General features: G+C 49.4%; 1 protein-coding gene across 2 annotated transcripts; it reads left to right on the top strand.

Annotated features, from left to right (window-relative positions):
* Positions 1-155: 155 nt before the first annotated feature.
* On the top strand, positions 156-20674 carry cdk5 (cyclin dependent kinase 5). 2 transcript variants are annotated; one of them, XM_033019573.1, is made up of 13 exons: positions 293-421; positions 3667-3755; positions 4199-4266; positions 5663-5723; positions 9152-9208; positions 10404-10499; positions 13086-13160; positions 14105-14201; positions 14863-14932; positions 16415-16475; positions 18534-18614; positions 18958-19110; positions 19150-20674. In XM_033019573.1, exons 1-12 carry the CDS (start codon positions 385-387, stop codon positions 19042-19044), a joined length of 879 nt encoding a protein of 292 aa, XP_032875464.1. In that variant the 5' UTR covers positions 293-384; the 3' UTR covers positions 19045-19110; positions 19150-20674. The 2 variants fall into 2 exon arrangements, with proteins under 2 accessions (XP_032875462.1, XP_032875464.1); XM_033019571.1 differs by lacking the exons at positions 3667-3755; positions 4199-4266 and having other exon boundaries at positions 156-421.
* The last annotated feature ends 1431 nt before the right edge of the window (positions 20675-22105 follow it).

Here is a 22105-nt window from a genome sequence, read left to right as displayed (position 1 = left end):
GCTGTATGAAGTGGACCTCCAGCTGCAAGTGACGCTGTGTCTGATGGTACAGTGGTCCTTCGGAGCTGCAGGTGGCGCAGCGACGGGTTACAGTGGTCCTCCGGTACCGCAGGTGGCGCTGTGTCTGATGGCACATTGGTCTTCCAGTACCGCGGGAGGCGCTGTGTCTGATGGTGCATTGGAACTCCGGTGCTGCAGGTGGCGCTGTGTCTGGGTTTTGCAGTGGTCCTCCAGTACCGTGGGAGGCGCTGTGTCTGGGTTTTGCAGTGGTCCTCCAGTACCGTGGGAGGCGCTGTGTCTGGGTTTTGCAGTGGTCCTCCAGTACATTGGTCCTCCGGAGTTGCAACCGGCGCTGTTTCCTGCCGCCGGGTTGTGGTCGCCGTGATGCAGAAATACGAGAAACTGGAGAAAATTGGCGAAGGTGAGGGGACGACGGTGGCGCAGCTTGAGGCGGGGGGAGGGAGGCAGCTGGGGCCTGCGGGCTGATGACAGGGACACGACCGGGGTGGGGGGAGTTTGACGTTTCAGCGGCGCGGCCCCTCCCACAGTGCGGCGCTCCCTCCACGCCCCTCCCACAGTGCGGCGCTCCCTCACAGCCCCTCCCACAGTGCGGCGCTCCCTCGATGCCCCTCCCACAGTGCGGCGCTCCCTCCACGCCCCTCCCACAGTGCGGCGCTCCCTCCACGCCCCTCCCACAGTGCGGCGCTCCCTCCACGCCCCTCCCACAGTGCGGCGCTCCCTCCACGCCCCTCCCACAGTGCGGCGCTCCCTCCACGCCCCTCCCACAGTGCGGCGCTCCCTCAAAGCCCCTCCCACAGTGCGGCGCTCCCTCCACGCCCCTCCCACAGTGCGGCGCTCCCTCAAAGCCCCTCCCACAGTGCGGCGCTCCCTCCACGCCCCTCCCACAGTGCGGCGCTCCCTCCACGCCCCTCCCACAGTGCGGCGCTCCCTCCACGCCCCTCCCACAGTGCGGCGCTCCCTCAACGCCCCTCCCACAGTGCGGCGCTCCCTCCACGCCCCTCCCACAGTGCGGCGCTCCCTCAAAGCCCCTCCCACAGTGCGGCGCTCCCTCAAAGCCCCTCCCACAGTGCGGCGCTCCCTCAAAGCCCCTCCCACAGTGCGGCGCTCCCTCAATGCCCCTCCCACAGTGCGGCGCTCCCTCAATGCCCCTCCCACAGTGCGGCGCTCCCTCCACGCCCCTCCCACACTGCGGCGCTCCCTCCACGCCCCTCCCACAGTGCGGCGCTCCCTTAATGCCCCTCCCACAGTGCGGCGCTCCCTCAAAGCCCCTCCCACGGTGCGGCGCTCCCTCAAAGCCCCTCCCACAGTGCGGCGCTCCCTCAATGCCCCTCCCACGTCCACCTGCAGTGTGAGAGGTTGCAGCCCCTGTTCGACTATCTGAAGGGGCTGTTCCTCAAGTATTGGCTACATTTCAGCCCCACACCCCTGATATTTGGGCATCCGGTACAGAGGGGAGAAGGTCAGGAGGGTGGGGGGGATCTCCCTGTCGGTCTGCTCCTGGGCCTGGCCAAGATGGTCATTCGCGGGTCCAGGTAGCGGGTAGTCGATGGCCGCATCGGTGTTGACTGCCTGCCCCTTTTCCGGGCCTACGTCCGTGCCCGCGTGTCCCTGGATTGGGAACACGCGGTGTCCACAGGGACTTTGGAGGCCTTCCGTGAACGCTGGTCGCCGCCGGAGGTCAAGTGTATTGTTGATAAAGTTTGCATTATATTAATTTGATGACCGTTTGTAAACTGTCAACATAGGCAGTCTTTGATTGTGTTAATGCTCTATGTTTATTTTTATTTTTTGAATAAAAGTATTTGTAAAATTTTTAAAAATCAAGAAACAGTGGGGCGCTCCCTCAGTACTGCTCCTCCCACAGTGCGGCGTACCATCAGTATTGCCCCTCCAACTGAACCACATTTCCCCAGTCAAAATAGTGTACTTCATTCAGATCACTCATGAACAACCTATCATGATATCTGAACGTTCTGAAGAAGGGTCTCGACCCGAAATGTCCTTTTGTGTAAATCAACATCTACAGTTCCTTGTTTCTTCATTCCATACTCCATTCCCTAACTGATGAAAGCCAGCGCGCCACAAACCTTTCCCAAAACACCACCTGTCTATTCCCTCCACGCATTGGGCCAAATGCAGTGATTTGGGTGGTTCTTAGAAATGAGAAGGACATTATTACATTGATGCGACTGGATTATAGGTCCTCTAAGTAGTCATTGGGGATTAAAGGAGCAAATGTAAAAGGAGATTGCAGAAAAGTGTGAGAATAATTCACAGATTTAATGAATATTAAGGCAGATAAATTCCCAGGATCTGGGAAAAAGGCTGGCCATTGGAGTTGCAGGCTGATGTGTGTGCGTATACATAGCTATGCGTATATTTTTATATATATGCGTGTGAATGAATTCACACATACACAAATCTAATCTAATCTAAAAACAATATTAATGGAGAGACAAAATGACTAATGGCCGCAAGTCCATGTAGTTCAGTGCTTAATTGGGGGTTCTAGTATTCAATTGCTGATGGTTGTTGGGAAAACCATGGGAAAAGGTTAGTCTTTATGGGCTCTAGCGAGAGTCACAGTCACACTGTTTTCTATTTTTGTGCCGGAGTGGTTAAGTTGAAATTTGTTGCATCATAATGCATCTGCCACATCCTCACCTCGCCTGTTTTTAACTCCATGAAGCCTCTATGCATTCTCCTTACAACCACCTGCCATTTTAGCACCAGCTGGATATGCACCAGCTGGAGATTCTCCTCCATAGCATCATCCAGGCATTTGCTGTCGACTGTGAGAGGCTGAGGCACCAAGAAGACACTATCAGGTCACTGCAACAGGCCCTGCTCTGTCATCAGCCATTCCCTTGTCTCTGTTCACCAAAGATCCAGTATCCACAGTTTGCCTGCTTTCCTTCAAGCTTCCCAGGGGATTGCAGATTAGAATCTCCCACCCACTGCCTTTCCTCAGGTTTTTGTGAATTCTCAGGTCCTCCCTTCTTTGTTAATTCATCTTATGTGGAACTCTTCCTATGATAATAGACAGGGAGAGGAGAAGTGAAGGGGGGGGGAATAAAAAAACCAACAGAGGACTTAAACAACTTCATCGAGCGAGATAAAATATCTGTCAGAAACACTGGAGAATATAGAACAGTACAATACGTTTAGAGATGTATGGGCCAAACGCGGGCAAGTGGGATTAGTGTAGATCTTGCATCTTGGTCGGTATGGACAAGTTGGATAGGCCTGGATGGCGTGGATGTGGAGAGTATGTGTCCACTAATGGGAGAGCCTAGGACCAGAGGCCATAGCCTCAGAATAAAATAGAATAAAAGAACATACTTTTCGAAAGGAGATGAAGAGGAATTCATTGCCACAGACGTCTCTGGAGGTCGTCATTAGGTAGTTTTATGGCACAGATTAACAAATTCTTGATTAGTTAGGGTGTAAGGGATTACGGGGAGAAGGCAGGTGAATGGGGTTGAGAGGGGAAAATAAATCAGTCATGATTGAATGGTGGCGTAGACCTGATGGGCCAAATGGCCTAATTCTGCTCCTAGAACTTAAATTGCGCCGAAGGGACTGTTTCCGTGCTGTGTGACTTAAAATTTGAAAGCAGCAACAGTCTGTCTGCTCCTCACGCAGGAACCTACGGGACGGTGTTCAAAGCAAAGAACAAAGAAACTCATGAGATTGTGGCGCTGAAGAGAGTTAGACTGGACGATGATGATGAGGTAGATGGCGCGTGAGGAGCGGGGGAGGGGGGCAGGTGTGGGAGCACTCGGTCAACCCCCACGGGGCAAAGGGGATAGTGAGGGGCCCAGGGGTGGGGAGTGTGGGCCCCTAGGGTTACAGGGTGAGGTCCTCTAGGCGAAAGATACCCCCCCCCCCCCCCCTCGGGTTATTGGCTGCTACTGGGCCCACAGTGCACAGCTGGGACGCCTAAGGTTACAGGGAAAGGGATCCCAAGGCTACGAGGTGATGGCCCAGGGTTGTAGGGAGAGCGGCCCCGGGGTTACGTGAGGGTGGGGGGGCTTCCTGGCATTTTCGCGGCATTGTCATGCCTAGCTGGCACCCCTGGGGTTACTGGGCGTGAAGCACTCGCTGCCGTTGATGTCTGAAGCTGCTCCATGCTGTGTGTGTGTTCTCTCTCTCTCTCTCTCTCTCTCTCCCCCAGGGCGTGCCCAGCTCAGCCCTGCGAGAGATCTGTCTGCTCAAGGAGCTGAAGCATAAAAACATCGTCAGGTGAGGGGATGGGGGCAGAGCGCAGGAAGGAACAGCAGCAGCTCTTTGTCTCACACCACAACACTCCATCCCCACAGACCAACCCCACACCCTCTCATTACCTCAATCTTTAAAAACCTTTTGATCTATCCCTAATGTACTGGACAGCACTGTCTGTCCCCACTTGTTTCTAGGGTAGACAGTTCCACACATTCACTCTGATGTCTGAAGAAGGGTCTCCACGCCAAAATGTCACCTACTCCAGAGATGCTGCCTGACCCGCTGAGTTACTCCAGCACTTTGTGTCCGTCCACAAATTCACTCTAGGTGAATAAATCTTTCTTATTCCAGGGCTCACTAGCTTAAATGGGAACCTGAGACAATATACAATAGACAATAGGTGCAGGAATAAGCCATTCGGCCTTTCAAGCCAGCACCGCCATTCAATGTGATCATGGCTGATCATCCCCAATCAGTATCCCATTCCTGCCTTCTCCGCATATCCCCTGACTCTGAGGCGCAACTTTTTCACACAGTGGGTATGTGGAACGAGCTGCGAAGGAGGTAGTTGAGGCAGGTACTATAACTACATTTAAAACACATTTGGACAGGTGCAATGGATAGGAAAGGTTTGGAGGGATATGGGCCAAACGTGGACAAGGACCCTGCAGGCCTTGGCCTGTGGGGGGGGGGGGGGGGGGGGGGTAACCGGTGACGACGACAAGAAGCAAGACTGGTAGGAGAGTGAACCAAGTCTTGCCTTTCGAGCTCTCAAGGTCAGCTACGGGAGGTGCCCCCGGGGCACAAAAGTGGACGGACGAGGAGAGGGACGTAGGTACGCTGGTCGATCCACACGCCCAAGGAAGGCGATGGCTGGAGGCCCAACAGCAACGTAGGGTTTGCCTGGATCGGGCACTGTTCATGACCTAGAGTGCGGACTGGACTTTGAAAAGGGCACCAAAACCTGGCGCAATTTGCATGCGGGCTCAGTGGACTATTTCTGTACATGTTGCTAATCGGGGATGTGCTTGTGTATGGCAATATTCTACTGGACTGCAGGTAAGAAAATAATTTCACTGTGCGTTTGCACAAGTGACAATAAAGCACCATTGACCATTGAAAAGGGACTAGTGTAAATGGGGCATCTTGGTTGGCATGGACAAGTTCAGCAGAAGGGCCTGTTTCCGTGCAGTATTACTATGATTCAACAGCCTATTCCTCATCCTGGTTCCATGTGTCTCAAAGGCCTGTTCTGTGCCTTATCCTCCCATGACTCAGTATCCACATCTCACACCAATCTATTCCGACTCCATGTCAGGCAGAGTTAGCTGTGACCACCTGAGCGGGTCTCCAACCCTTGGCTGCGGTTCCTCCGCTCGAGCCTTTCAATCTGATGTTCATTGTCTTATCTCCAAAGGTTGCACGATGTTCTTCACAGCGATAAGAAGCTGACCCTGGTGTTTGAGTATTGTGACCAGGTAAGTTTTTTACCCCATCCCAGTGCCAACATGAACCTGTGGAGGGGTTGGTGGGGAAGGTGTTGCTACAGGTACACAGATACAGCAGGGAGGATCGGATGGGCAGGTTTACAAAGTTAGTTTTGTTAAGTTTAGTTTATTGTCACGTGTACTGAGGTACAGTGAAAAGCTTTTGTCAAGTTCTAACCACAGCGGAAGGGCAATACATGATTACAATCGAGCCGTCCACAGCGTACAGATACATGATAGATGGAATAACGTGAATATCGTTAGAGCAATATAAAGTCCAGTAAAGTCCAATTAAATAGTCCGAGGGTCTCAAACTGGCAGGTGCCGTCAGGGGAGGCAAGGTAGGCACTGCCTATCCTGACTAATATTATAAAATGGTAATTACTAAATATAAATAGTAAAGGCATGGGAGAATTATGTCTATCTAAGAGATCGATCTCTTAGGTAGGCATAATTCTCCGTGCCTTTCATCCGCGCACTTGCAACACGCGAAAGTCTGTGTAGCCCACGTGCCGTCAGCGCTGCTTCAAGCCGTTAATTTCAAACGGGGCTGAAGGCAGCAGAAATTCTGCCTTTGCAGCACTGCGCATGTGCAGCAGTCTACTGCGCATGCGCAGCGCTAGTTTCTTGGCGGGTTTTTCAAATATGGGTTGCCATTATCTGAAGAGTATCTTAGGAAACAAAGAGAGAAGAATGGAGTTTGTGTACCGATAATGTGGTAAATACATTTCTTGGTGCTTTACGTTTTTAAATACCGTATTTCCCGGGGTGGGGGGAGTTCCTTTCACAGCGTATGGGGAGTCTGGCCCAGGGTAAAGTTGTGGGGAGGGCAGGAGTGTTGTGAAGGAGGGGGTCGGGATCATGCCACTTGCGACGCTACTTGCACGGAGCCACCGTATTGTGGCCGTGGGGGAGAAGTAGCTCGGGTGGCTGTGAGCGGCCGCCGGGCCGGACAGCGGAACCGGCCGTCACCTCAGCGCCTTCTACCGGCCCCCATCACCTCTGGCATCTCCCCGTCTAAAAACCTCGCTCCTGCCGCTCGCTGGCCTCACTCAGGTCAGCCGCTTCCCACAAATCCTTAAATTCCGACAGCGCGATTGAGGTTACTCGGCTGTGGTAATTTAAGGATTTGCGGGAAGCGTCTGACATGAGCGAATGCCAGAGGTGAGCGGGCCGGCAGAAGGCGCTGAAGTGGCGGCCAGTTCTGCTGTTGGGTCCCAGCGGCCGCTCGCAGCTACCCGAGCTGCTTCTATCCCCGGCTATAATGCGGTGGCTCCGCGTCCGGAGTGCCGCAGCAGCGGTGAATGAGTTACTGGTATTATCCCCGACCCCCTCCTTCTCAACGCTCCTGCCCTCCCTGCAACTTTACCCCTGGCACAGACTCTCCACACGCTGTGAAAGGAACTCTCCCCCCAATTGGTCCCTTGAACAAGTGTTGTCATTCAATAAGATGACAACTGATTCAACTTTTCCCTGTGCTCCCGTTTTTCCCACCATCTCTCCACCTGCCATCACCCTTCACCCCCCCCCCCCCCCCCCCCCAACCCATTCAGTAATTCAGAATAAAGGAGAATTGGAAGCCTTGGGCAAATTGAATTGTTACTGTGTTTATTTTTATTGTTTATTTTTACGGAGAGAACAATCTGCGCATGCGCGGTTTAAGTTTTTTTTTAATGCCGACTGACTGCCTACCCTGAGTATTTACTCACGGCACGTGCCTGGTCTCAAATGAGGTCTCCAATTAGGACTGCTCTCTAGTTGGTGATAGGATGGTTTAGTTGCCTGATTACAGCTGGGAAGAAACTGTCCCTGAATCTGGAGGTATACGTTTTTACACTTCTATGCCTTTTGCCCAATGGGAGAGGGGAGAAGAAGGAGTGGCCAGGGTGCAATTCCAAGGCAGCGTGAGGTGTAATTATAGAATAACCAAATATTAGTGAGTGGCTGGGATCGAAAGGGGAGGTCTGATGAGTCTTGACTGCTTCTGTGCAGAGTGTTGTTTGGATTCCCATCCAGAACCAGACTTTACCTTGCAAAAAATGTTATTCCCTTTATCCTGTATCTGTGTACGGCTTAATTGTAATCATGTATAGTCTTTCTGCTGACTGAAGAGCACGCAAGAAAAAGCTTTTCACTGCGCCTCGATACACGTGACAATAAAGTAAACTAGAGACGCAGAACCTCCTGTGGTTAAACATATCCGCTTAGACTGTGTAGAGCTATTCCCTTTGCTTCCCCATTCTCCTCCTCGCCCCTTCCCTGTGCTCTTCCTGGAATCCCACCTATTTCTCCCCCTCCACCTACATCCCTCCTTCTGGCTTCACAATTCTCATCTATCATTCCGTCTCACATTCTGTTGTAATCTCTGGCCTTTGTTCCAGCCTGCCTATCAATCCCGGCCGTCTGAAGAAGAGTCTCAACCCGAAACGTCACCCATACCTTTTCTCCATTGATGCTGCCTGACCCGCTGAGTTACTCCAGCATTTTGTATCTTTCTTCGATGTAAACCAGCATCTGCAGTGCCTTTCTGCATAGTTGATAGAAACTCTGGGATGCAGACCATTAGGTCCTGGGGATTTATCTGCCCAGTCCCAACAGTTTACCAAACACCATTTCCTGACTAATGTGGATTTCTTTCAGTTCCTCCCTCCCACTAGATCCTCGGTCCCCTAGTATTCCTGGGAGATCGTTTATGTCTTCCTCAGTGTAGACAGAACCAAAGTGCTCATTTAACTGGTCTGCCATTTCCTTGTTTCCCATTATAAATTCACCTGTTTCTGACTGTAAGGGACCTACATTTGTCTTCACGCATCAACCTAATGTCTGTCCTTACCACTTCATTAATCCCCTCTTTAACCAGCAATGCTACCCCACCTCCTCTTCCTTTCTGTCTATCCTCCATGAATATTGAATACTCCTGCATGCTGAGCTCCCAGCCTTGGTCACCCTGGAGCCATGTCTCCGTAATCCCAACTATATCATTTCTATTAACATCTATGCGCATTCAATTCATCCACATTATTACGAACACTCCTCGCATTAAAGCACAAAGCTTTCAGGTTTGTTTTAATATTCTTGGCCCTTATCGAATTATGCTCTAATGTGGGCCTTTTTGATTTTTCCCATTGCTCTCTCTGCCTTCCATTTTTACTTTACTTCCTTCTACCTTTTGCTTTACTTTTCTCCCTTCTACCTTTTCTATAGGTGGATGCAGGTGATGGAGTTATTGATAGGCAGATGGTTGGACAAAGACCAGAGATGAAAAGATAAACAGTGTGAGATAAGGATAGAAGAGGCGCGAATTGTAAAGCCAGAAGAAGGAACATAGAAGGAAGGGGAGGGGGAAGGGGAGAAACAAATGCAAATTGCCTTTCATATTGGGAGCTGGTAATTTTTACTGTTCTTGGTTTTTCTTTTAGGACCTGAAGAAATATTTTGACAGTTGCAATGGCGATCTTGATCCTGAGATTGTGAAGGTAAATGTTCCTTATCTTAGCTGAGGGGATCCGTGAATCTTCGTTGCAGAAGCAATGTAATGTGGAGATCTTTAAGCTCATGTACACAGTGAATCTTCCTCTTCTTGTACACCAGACACCCCCAGGGCAGAGAGTGCACGCACTACTTCCTGATTGAAGTTCCGTTACCGGCACTGTACAATACGTTGATAAGGCTGCATTTGGAGTATTGTGTTCAGTTTTGGTCACCCTGGTATAGGAATGGTGTCATTCAGCTTGAAAGGGACAAGGATGTTGTCAGGACTTGAGGGCCTGAGCTATTGGGAGACGTTAGGCAGGCTAGGACTTTATTCCTTGGAGTGCAGGAGGCTGAGGGGTGATAAAACAGAAGTGCATAAGATCATGAGGAGAATAGATAGGGTGAATGCACAGAGTATTTCCCCCAGAGTAGAGGAATCAAGAACCAGATGACATAGGTTTAAGATGTGAGGGGAAACATTTAAAAGGAACTTGAGGGGCAACTTTTTCACATAATGTGGGTGGGTGTATGGAAGGAGGTAGCTGAGGCAGGTACTATAACAGCATTTAAAAGTAATGATTTTACCAGGACTGGAGAGATTGAATTATAAACAGTGGCTGGATGTGCTGGAACTGTTTTCCCTGGAGTGTATAACTAATGGAGGTTTATAAAAAATACTTGGACTGGTACATGGATAGGAAATGTTTAGAGGGATATTGGCCTAACATGGGCAAATTAGACTAACTTGAATGGGGCATCTTGGATGGCATGGACGAGTTGGGCTGAAGGGCCTGTTTCCCTGCTGTATGGTTCTGTGATACTGTTCTGTGTAGTTTAGAGATACAGAGTGGAAACAGGTGCTTTGGCCCAACAAGTCTGCGCAGAACAGCGATTCCCTTACACTAGTTCTATCCTACCCACTAGGGACAATTTACAGAAGCCAATTAACCCACAAACCTGATCGTCTTTGGGACGTGGGAGGAAACTGGAACATCCAGACGAAGCCCACGTGGTCACATGGAGAGCGTACAAACTCCGTACAGACAGCACCCGTAGTCAGGATCGAACCCAGATCTCTGACGCTATGAGGCAGCGACTCTATTGCTGCGCCATAGTGCCACCCCAAAACATTAAACGTTGGTGGATTAGACCTGCTGCCCACGAGGCTGACGGCCCTGTGCTGTTCTCTTCCTGCAGTCATTCATGTACCAGTTGCTGAAGGGGCTGGCGTTCTGTCACAGCAGGAACGTGTTGCACAGGGACCTGAAGCCACAGAACCTGCTCATCAACAGGGTGAGTGTGAGAACGGCCAGCAACATCACGTTGCCCGTCGGGGGAGACGGGAGGGAAGGGCAAGGGCTTCCCTCGCCGAACCCTGGAGAAAATCCGGGACCTGGAAGGCTGGCAGAGGTTGCAACTGTGCAAGGTGTGCTGTGGCTGTGGCTGATGGGTTGCTGAGCGGGAGTGGGGTGGTCTGGGCTGGGCTGGGCTGGGTGGGATGGGCTGTGGGCGACGGAGCTCCTGTTCTCTGAGGTGACGGGCTGACCGAATGTTTCCAATTTCCAGGAGCACCGCCCACATCTCCCCTCTTCCCCCCCCCCCAACCCCAGTGCGCACACATTTCTCCCCCCCCAGTCACCCTGCTCCTTTCCCCTCCAAGCAGGAATGACGGTGGAACAGCAATGGCAGGAATTTCTGGGCATAATCCGGAAGACGCAGGATCATTTCATTCCAAAAATAAAGAAAGATTCTAAGGGGAGTAGGAGGCAACCGTGGCTGACAAGAGAAGTTAGGATAGAATAAAGCTAAAAGAAAAAATGTATAACACATCAAAGAGTAGCCGGAAGCCAGAGGATTGGTAAACTTTCATATGACAACAGAAGGAAACAAAACGGGCAATACGGGCTGAAAAGATGAAGTACAAAGGGAAGCTGGCCAGGAATATAAAGAAGGACAGTAAAAGCTTCTTTAGATATGTTAAGGGAAAAAGAGTAGCAAAGTCAAATGTGGGTCCCTTGAAGGCAGACACGGGTGAAATTATTATGGGCAACAAGGAAATGGCAGAAGAGTTGAATAGGTACTTTGGATCTGTCTTCACTAAGGAAGACACAAACAATCTCCCAGATGTACTGGAGGACAGAGGATCTAAGGGGGTAGAGGAACTGAAATAAATTTTCATTAGGCGAGAAATAGTATTGGGTAGGCTAATGGGACTGAAGGATGATAAATCCCCTGGGCCTGATGGTCTGCATCCCAGGGTCCTCAGGGAGGTGGCTCTAGTAATAGTGGACGCATTGGTGATTATTTTCCAATGTTCAATAGATTCAGGATCAGTTCCTGTGGATTGGAGGATAGCTAATGTTATCACACTTTTCAAGAAAGGAGCGAGAGAGAAAATGGGGAATTACAGACCAGTTAGCCTGACTTCGGTGGTGGGAAAGATGCTGGAGTTAATTATTAAAGAGGTAATAATGGGGCATTTGTATAGCAGTAAAAGGATTAGTCCAAGTCAGCATGGATTTATGAAAGGGAAATCATACTTGACTAATCTTTTGGAATTGTTTGAGGATGTGACAAGTAAAATGGATGAAGGGGTGCCAGTGGATGGAGTGTATCTAGACTTTCAGAAAGCCTTTGATAAGGTCTCGCACGAAGGACTGGTGACTAACATTAGAGCACATGGTATTGCGGGTAGGGTGTTGACATGGATAGAAAATTGGTTGGCGGACCGGAACCAAAGAGTAGGAGTGAACGGGTCCTTTTCAGAATGGCAGGCAGTGGCGAGTGGAGTGCCGTAAGGCTCGGTGTTGGGGCCGCAACTGTTTACCATATATATTATTGATTTGGAAGAGGGAATTAGGAGCAACACTAGCAAGTTTGCGGATGACACAAAGCTGGGTGGCAGTGTGAACTGTGAAGAGGATGTTAGGAGGTTGCAGGGTGACCTGGACAGGTTGAGTGAGTGGGCAGATGCAATATAATATAGATAAATGTGAGGTTATCCACTTTGGTGGCAAAAACAAGGGGGCAGATTATTATCTCAATGGGGTTAGGTTAGGTAAGGGGGAGGTGCAGCGAGACCTGGGCGTCCTTGTACACCAGTCACTGAAAGTTGGCTTATAGGTCGAGCAGGCAGTGAAGAAAGCTAATGGAATGTTGGCTTTCATAACAAGAGGATTTCAGTATACGAGTAAAGAGGTTCTTCTGCAGTTGTATAGGGCTCTGGTGAGACCACAACTGGAGTATTGTGTACAGTTTTGGTCTCCTACTTTGAGGAAGGACATCCGTGTGATTGAGGCAGTGCAGCGTAGGTTCATGAGATTGATCCCTGGGATGGCGGGACTATCATATGAGGAAAGATTGAAAAGACAAAGCTTGTATTCACTGGAGTTTAGAAGGATGAAAGGATTTCTTATAAAAACATATAAAATTATAAAAGGACTGGACAAGCTAGATGCAGGAAAAATGTTCCCAATGTTGGGCGAGTACAGAACCAGGGGCCACAGTCTTAGAATAAAGGAGAGGTTATTTAAGACTGAGGTGAGAAAAAACTTTTTCAGCCAGGGAGTTGTGAATTTATGGAATTCCCTGCCACAGAGGGCAGTGGAGGCCAAGTCACTGGATGGATTTAAGAGAGAGTTAGATAGAGCTCTAGGGGCTAGTGGAGTCAAGGGATATGGGGAGAAGGCAGGCACGGGTTATTGATAGGGGACGATCAGCCATGATCACAATGAATGTCACCTGTCCATTCCCACCACAAATGCTGCCTGACCCGCTGGGTTCCCCTGCACTTTGTGTCATGTGTCTGTGGGTGCTTGCCATGTGTGTCGGGTGCTTTGCATCTTTCTCCCCCTGCTCATGCTGTCTCCTCCTGCACAGAACGGGGAGTTGAAGCTGGCAGACTTCGGACTGGCTCGAGCGTTTGGGATCCCTGTCCGATGTTATTCTGCAGAGGTAGGAAACCATTTAACCTGCTCGTTCTGGTATCTGCTATTAGATTTGACACAGGAGGAACTGCAGATGGTGGTTTATACAAGACACAAAGTGCTGGAGTAACTCCGCAGGTCAGGCAGCATCTCTGGAGAACATGGATAGGTGATATTTTGGATAGAGACCCTTCTTCAGGATCCCGGCCCGAAAAGTCACTTATCCATGTTCTCCAAAAATGCTGCCTGAAGTACTGAGTTACTCCAGTACTTTGCGCACTGTTAAATTGTCCTGCTACCTGACCTGCTGTGGGGAGCAGATTATGCCGTTTGTCAGGGTATCGAGTAGAGAGTTGAGATGTCATGTTACAACAGTACAAGACCTTGGTGCGACCACGTTTGCAGCACTCTGTACAATTCTGGTCACCCTGCTGGAGGAAGGATGTGATTGAACGGGAAAGGGTGCAAAAAATAGATTTATGAAAATGTTTTTGCAGTGTTTGAGTCATAAGAAAAAGCTGGATGGGCTGGGTCTTGGTTCTCTGGTGTAGGAGGCAGAAGGGTGACATTATAGAGGGTTATAAATTCATGAACATCCTGGATAAAAGTCAAAGACTTTTCCCCAGCATAAATTGGACTAAAATTGAAGGGCATAGATTAAGGTGAGATGAGAATTATTTAAATTCAGCCCGGGGACAAGTTTTTCACACGGAAGGTTGTGCCCACATGGAGCAAGTTGCCAGAGATAGTGGTCGACTTGGTATTGTAACAACATTAAAAAACTATTGGGGAGTGTCAGAAAGTTGGAGGGGCGGTGCTGAGGGAATGCCTCACTGTGGGAGGGGCGGTGAGGGAGCACTGCACTATGGGAGGGGCACTGATGGATCGCTGCTGAAGACTGCAGAACCGCTGCGTTTCTCCTCTGCACGGAGGACGCGGGTGGCTGACGTGTCTGACTCCCTCCCACTGCAGGTGGTGACCCTGTGGTACCGCCCTCCGGACGTCCTCTTTGGCGCCAAACTCTACTCCACGTCCATCGATATGTGGTCAGCGGGCTGCATCTTCGCAGGTAACGCAGGCACCTTCCCATGGACATCCGCCTCTGCCTGTACCCCCTCTGCTCCCCGCTCCCCCTCCGCAATTCAATAAATACATGGATACGCAGGGAATGGATATGGATCACGTGCAGGCAGGAGATTAGTTTAACTTGGCATTGTGTTCAGCACAGACAATGTGGGGCCGAAGGGCCTTTTGCTGTACTGTACTGCTATCTATCCCCTCCCCCCCTACCCCTCTCCCCTTCCCCTCATCCCCTCTCCCCACCTCTAACATCCCCTCCCACTCTCTCCCACCCCCCTACCCCTCTCCCCACTTCCTGCCCACCCCGCTCACCTCCCACTCCCCACTCTCCTCCTCCTCCCTCTCCCCCACCCTGCTCTCCTCTCCCTCCCCAATCTCTCCCCTTTCCTCCTCCCCCTCTCCCCTCCCTCCCCTCTTCTCTCCCCAACCCGTCTCCCTCTCCCCCCCCTCCCCCCCGCCTGTGTGTTTGGGGGGTGGTTAGTGTGAGTGTGATGCCGCAGCCCCCCCCCCCCCCCCCGCAAACGCACATTGGGGAAACAGACCCAACGGGTCTGCACTTGGTCTAGTACATTCTAAACTTGAGTTTGAAATGAAATGAAATGAAACCTTTGCCCGTCACTATTGCCGTAAACAAATCCATTGTGTTGCAGAATTGGCGAACGCAGGAAGACCTCTATTCCCCGGTAATGACGTAGATGATCAGCTGAAGAGAATCTTCCGATATCCTTTTAAAATCCCATGCTTTCAGCATCCTTAGCCTCCTTATCAAATATTATGGGCACAAGGAATCTTCAGGGATAGGTTAGGGAACTGATGTCTGGAATAATCTTGAGGATTTGAAAGGAGGTGTATCGGAGGGGCTCATGGCATTTAACTCGGGAGAGGGTTGTTTTAAAAGACTAGCTGTACTTAAAGTGGAGAAAGCACTGGTCCACATTGCTCTTCCTCTTGATCTGTCTCATTCACGCCTCTCTGTGGCTCTCTCACTCAGCGTGCTCCCCGCCTCTCACTCTCACCCTCCTGCCCTATGTGTCGCTCTCTCTCTCTCTCTCTCTTTCTCGTTTTCTCTTTCTCTGTCTATCTCACTCTCCCGTCACCACTGACAGTGTGAACCCATGGAATGGGCCTGGCCTGGTGGTGTCCCTCGACCGTGTCCTCAGGTCCCGCATGGACGAGCTGGCAGGAATCTTCACCGTCTGTAACCTCTCCCAATTCGATCCCAGACTGCAATAAATTCCGAAGAGTTGCGGATGTAGCCCAGTCCATGTAGACCAGACTCCCTACCGTCGACTCCTTCTACACTTCACGCTGCCTCGGGAAAGCATCCTATATAATCAAGGACCCCTCATTCCCTCCTCCCTTTCCCAACAGGCAAAAGATACAAAAGCTTGAAACCATGTACCACCAGATTCAGGAACTGCTTCCTCCCCGCAATTATCAGACTACTGAATGGATGTCCCATACGCTCAGGATGAAATCCTGATCTTCCGATCTACCTTTGTTGCTCTATTTTTTAACCTACTCTTTCTCTGTGGCTGTAACTGTATTCTGCACTGTGTTTATTTTCTCTTTTGCATATTTGTGATCATATATGGCATGATCTGCTTGGCTAGCACGCAAAACAAAGTGACTAATAAACCAACACCATTGCTAATAACTAACCTTCCCACACTGACCTTTCTCATCTGGGCCTGGGCCTCCTCCAGTGTCAGAGTGAGGCTACTCGCAAATTGGAGGAACAGCACCTCATTTCGCTTGGGCAGCTTACAACCCAACGGTATTTCTAGTAACCCCTCCATTCCCTTTCTCTACGCCCCTCTCACACCCTAGTTGTCCTGCCTTTTCCACTGTTTGCGTCCATATTTTCTTTCATTGTCACCTCTTCCACAGCCAACAATAAACCATTGTGGGCTCCACCTTTCCTTGGTCATCAGTGCCGGCTGATTTGTTATGAACCTTTTCAAGCCTCCAGTTTCCCTCCCCTGATTCTCAGTCTGAAAAAGGGTCTCAATCCAAAACGTCACCTATTCCTTTTCCCCAGAGATGCTGCCTGACCCGCTGAGTTACTCCAGCATTTTGTGTTTATCATCAATGCTAATAACTCTACCCACACTTACCCACTCCTCTCCCACACTCAACATTCCTCTTCTGCTCTATCTTCACATTGCACCTAACTCCTAGGGTTCTCCTTGACACCTTCACCTTGCTGGGGACCCCAACGGAGGAGCAATGGCCATCAATGACCAAGCTTCCCGACTACAAGGTGAGTGTGGCTCTCTCTGCGGTCGTACTCCTTTCCCCTGCCTGAGTGCATGGGGAGAGAGGACAATTTAACTCTGAGCTTTGTCAAGAAGGGACGATTCTACTGATTGGCGAACCCTGTAATAATATTACAACGGGTCAGACATATTGTGGGAGAAGGCAAAAGGGAGGGATGTGGGATTAGAACCAGTGAATGCTGACAATTTACCAAATTACCCTGAAACTGAGCTCCTCAATACTGGAGATGGGAACTGAGCCAAAACTGGCATTCATAAGTTGTGGTTGTCGGCACATCAAGTCTACTCCGCCATTCAATCATGGCTGATCTATCTTTCCCTCTCAACCCCATTCTCCTGCCTTCTCCCCATAACATCTGACACCTGTACTAATCAATAAGGGGAAGTGAAATAAGAGGTAGAGCAGGGAACTTGTGCCAGAGGATGGTAACAGAATCAGGGAATCCACCAGCAGGGACGAATGTGGATCAAAACAATATCCAGGATCTGGACAGCAAAAGCAAAAGGAAACGTCTGAGTTTTGTTTAGCAATACAGCATGGAAACAGGCCCTTCGGCCCAAGTCCATGCCAACCAGCGATCACCAGTTCTACTGTATGTTATCCCACTTTCTCATCCACTCCTTACACACTAGGGACAATTTACAGAGACCAATTAACTTACAAACCCGCACATCTTTAGGATGTGGGAAGAAACCAGAGCCCCCGGAGGATATCAACGGGGAAAATGTGCAAACTCCACACTGACAGCGCCTGTAGTCAGGATCGTACCTGGGTTTCTGGAACTGAGAGGCAGCGGCTGTACCCACTGTGCCATTGTGCATCATTTAATGAACCTACATCAGCTGCACAGCCTGTTTGTGGCTTAAAGGTTTTACAAAATCCTTCTATGTTGGACCCAAATCCTCCCATTCATCCAGTCCTCATTTAATGCAGCCTTTTGGGGTTAAATCTTGCTGTGCAATTAATCCGTTTAAAGAGGAAAGGTACCAGCTGCCAGGATTATAGGTGTACTTAATGAGAGTACATTCATCTCTGTGCCTCAGAGATCACAGTCAGGGTTACTCTGTCCTCAGAGAGGTACAGAGCTGATTCTCATTGACCCTCAGAGTGACAGGTACAGGTGATGAAGACTGAGTCTCTTCATCATCATTTCTACATCTCTCATCTCAGGAATGCCAGAGGTTGAAGGGAGACCCGATAGAAGTTTATAACATTATACTTCTGTATACATCATATGCAGATGACCGTGGAGGCCAGGCCAAAAGATATTTTTAAGGTGGAGAATGACAGATTCTTGATTAGTAATGGTGTCAGGGATTAATGGAGAAGGCAGGAAGAAGAATGGGGTTGAGAGGGAAAGATAGATCAACCATGATTGAATGGTGGAGTAAACTCGATGGGCCGAATGACCTAATTCTGCTCCTATAACTTATGAACATTATGAGAGGCCTAGATAAGGTCAGAAGTTTTTACCCAGGGTGGAAATGTCAAAGACTGGAGGGCACAGCTTTAAGGTGAGAGGGGTAAAGTTTAAAGGAGATGTGGGGTCAGGTTTTTTTACGCAGAGTGCGATGGGCACCTGGAAAGTGCTGCCAGGGGTGTTGATGGAGGCAGATAATGATAGTGGTGTTTAAGAAACTTCTCGATAAGCACATGGATATGCAGGGAATGGAGGGATATGGATCACCTGTAGATAGATTTGGGTTGGCCTTGACATCATGTTCAGCACAGACATTGTGGGCCGAAGATCCTCTTCCTATACTGTGTTCATCCTCTCATTATCTTTGTCTCACCTCTTTCCCTTCTTACCTTCCTTCCTTGTCCCCTTTCCATCAATCTCACCCTCTCATTCCCTCTATGGCTCTCACTCTATCCCCTCCAATTCCTTCTATCCCCAACCCTCTTTCACACCTGTGCCTTTCCCCAATCACTCCCCCTCCTTCTGCCACTCCTCTGCTCAATTTATTCTGCAGAGCCTATCTACCTCTAATTAATCTGTGCAATCTCAGAGGAGGAACCTTTTACTATTTATTTTTTCCAGCCCTATCCCATGTATCCGGCAACAACTTCCCTGCTAAACGTTGTTCCAAAACTCAACACTACGGGACGGGACCTGCTACAGGTGAGGCACACCGCATGGGGCGGGAAGGGGAGAGTGTGGGACTATGAGGGGGGTGGTACTGAGGGAGCTCCGCATTGTGGGAGGAGCGGGACTGCGGGAGTGCTGCACTGTGTGAGGGGTGGTACTGAGGGAGCGTCGCATTGTGTGAGGGGTGGTACTGAGGGAGCGTCGCACGATGGGACGGGGCTATACTGAGAGAGCGCCGCATTGTGGGAGGGGCGGTACTGAGGGAACTACACCCTGTCAGAGTGTCGTTCAACATCGTGGCTAACTTGACAGACTGAGGAATGTGTCGCTGGTACTCTGTGTCTGACTTTGAATATACTGCCTGTCCTGCCCACAGAACCTGCTGAAGTGTAATCCGGTACAGAGAATCTCAGCTGAGGAAGCCTTGCAGCATCCCTACTTTGCAGACTTCTGCCCCCCCTAACGGAGGTGCCAGGCTCGTTGCTGCCCGCACGATCAGCCTGAAGGAACCACTGCAGCTGCCTCTCCTCTCCCTCTCCCCCCCCCCCCCCCCCCCCCCTTCCGTGCGCCCTGCCACAGGCTGACTGGCCCTGAGGTGACCAGCGTGGGGACGACTCTGGCAATGAGATAGAGTCTCGCTGAACTGTTTCTCCGGGAGGATTTTTTTTTGCATTCCGAACAGATTATCATGAAGAAAAGCACTTTTATTATGTCTGTAAAGAAACCATCTGAACCATGTATAGTGGAGTATTCTGTGCACGTGCCCCCTGTCTTGTGCTATGGCACGTGTGACTTGGTGCACAAGAGTGTTGCTTCCGTGTGTGTATCTTTGTTGTGCTTATCCACGTGTCCCCATGCAATCATGAGCGTCTCTCGTGCTCTTCGTATGTACGTCATTGTGTGTGTAATCACATGTATGTGCAGTTCCCTACTGATGGATGTTAAACTATAATCTCTGCTCTCTGTTTTCGGTGTCTGACTTATATGTTAGTTGTGGAGCGATGGATCAGTCTCTGTGCTGTGTGTATGTGTGTGTGTTCCTGGTGTCTGCATGTTACACAGGATTAGCCCGTGTGAGATGTGCAAGACAGTTCTGTTGGATGATTGTTTGATGTCACTGAATCATTGTGACCTCAGCACAGGTCCATGTTTTATGGGGAATTATTTTCTATGAAGTTTATCGTGAATGAAAGCACTTTTTTTGTAAAGAAATGTGAAACTTGAATGTTCGTCTATTTTGTATTGTGTTTGTGATTTGGCGTGTGCGTGTGTAGACACTTATCAAGTACTGTCATGTGTGTAAATTTGCATTCTATTGTGACTTTTAATGTATGCTCACGTGTGTCTTTGTAACAATAACTTGTAATGTAGACACAAGAAACTGCATTGCTGGTTTACAAAAATAGACATGAAATGCTGGAGTAACTCAGCGGGTCAGGCAGCATCTCTGGAGAACATAAATTCATAGGCTATAGGAGCAGAATTAGGCCATTCGACCCATCGAGTCTACGCCATTCAATCATGGCTCAACTATCCCGACACAAGATGTCACCCACCCATGTTTACCAGAGATGCTGCCTGACCCGCTGAGTTACTCCAGCACTTTGTGTCACCTCCTAATGTATGTTGTGTGTGTGTGAGCATGTGCGAGTGTTTCGGATCCTTTTTATTTTTTATTGGATGGTGGTATCACTAAGTGGCGGTTCCGTGGAACTCCGATCCTGAGGGACCCCCCCTCATGAATCGCAGTGAATCATCGCAGCCTGTTTGCTCATTGCTCGATGTCCCAGTTACAAGCTCTCATTCTGCAGCATGAACAAACCGCAGGGTTGGGTAGTGCAGTTGATACACCATTTACTCCTGTAGTTAGGTCACTGAATTGATGGTGTTTGGACAGGACAAAAAGTTAACAATTGGCTGTGCAACATTGCTGAAACAATAGCAAATCACGAGAAACTCAAATCTGTGGCAGAAAATCATGTGGCATACCTTGCTGCAGTGCCAAACTTTACACCTCCTTGGGTGCAAAACAATGAGTAAAAAGTGAATAGTTTTATCATTCTGATTATTAAACAAAGGCACATTATATCCAACCAATGCAGAGCCTTTGTTCTGTCTGTTGTTCATAGGTTCTAGGAGCAGAATAAGGCATTTGGCCCATCAACTCTACTCTGCCATTTAATCATGGCTCATCTATCTTTCCCTCCCAACCTCATTCTCCTGCCTTCTCCCCATAACCCCCTGACACCCGTATTGATCAAGAATATGTCAATCTCTGCCTAGAAAATGGAAGTCCCTTCCATTCATTACAAAAGTCAGGAAGCCATGATGCAACTCTATAGGACTTTGGTTAGGCCGCATTTGGAGTATTGCATGCAGATCTGGTCATCCTATTGCAAGAAAGATGTGGACGCTTTGGAGAGGGTGCAGATAATCCAGGATGCTGTCTGGATTAGAGTATCTACAGCAGGGAAAATTTGGAAAATCTTGGATTTTCTCTGGAACTTCAGAGGCTGAGGGGAGACATGACACACGTTTATAAAATTAGAGGCGTAGATAGGGAAGACAGGCAGAACCTTTTGCCAGGCTGGAAATATCAAATACTGGAGGGCATAGTTTTAAATTAAGAGGGGCAATGTTTAAAGATGATGTGCAATGAAAGTTTTTTACACAGATCAGGTGGGTGCCTGCAACGCACTGCCAGGGGTGGTGGTCGAGGCAGATATAATAGTGGGTTTAAAATACTTTTAGCTAAGCATATGGATATGCAGTGGACTGGAGGGATATAGATCACATGCAGGCACAGGACACAGAGGGAGCAATAGAAGGAAAGAAGGACATTGTGGGCCGAAGGGACTTTTAGTATCCTCTTCTCTGTTAATCCTCTCACAACCTTTGTTTCTTATGTTTCCCTCTTTAGCCACCTTATCCTCTCTCTTTCCATCTATTGCTCCCTTCCTATTTTCTCCCTATCAGTCTCCCTATTCCTGTACATTTCTTACATCCGTCAATCTCCAGCCACACCCCCTCCTGCCTCTTTCCATGCATCTCATTCTGCCGAATCTGACTTTCTCGTTAATTAATGACCCCCCCTCTCAGTGGCAATGAACACATATGCTACAATGTTGATAAATATCCCCAATAAAACTACAGTGCCACAAGACAGTCATTATAACTTGGAAACCTGTCCCAAAGCTCCTCACAACATCTGTCTGAAATTGAAGAGGTAAGGAGAGCTTTGAGGAGCACGTTAATAGGGAGGGAATCGCACAGCTAAGGAGCAGGCACAGAGCATCCAGCCCTCGGTCTGGATCAGTCCCAGTGGTGGATCCCATGCTGCCGAATGAAACGTGGGTTTCTGATCATCACACACATCCGACGCCTTATGAATCCAAGTGATGGGGATGAGCGAACAACGCAAAGAAAAATCGTACAAATGGCACCAAGCTGAAGTTGCACAGCAACTAGATTTTGCTGTACAGCTCGGAAACTGGCACTTCGGCCCAACTCATCCGTGCTGACCA

This window comes from Amblyraja radiata, chromosome 4, assembly GCF_010909765.2.
Source record: "Amblyraja radiata isolate CabotCenter1 chromosome 4, sAmbRad1.1.pri, whole genome shotgun sequence".
NCBI classification, from domain to species: Eukaryota; Metazoa; Chordata; class Chondrichthyes; order Rajiformes; family Rajidae; genus Amblyraja; species Amblyraja radiata.
Note: the sequence above shows the minus strand (reverse complement) of the source record. Positions and strands in the feature narration are given on the sequence as shown.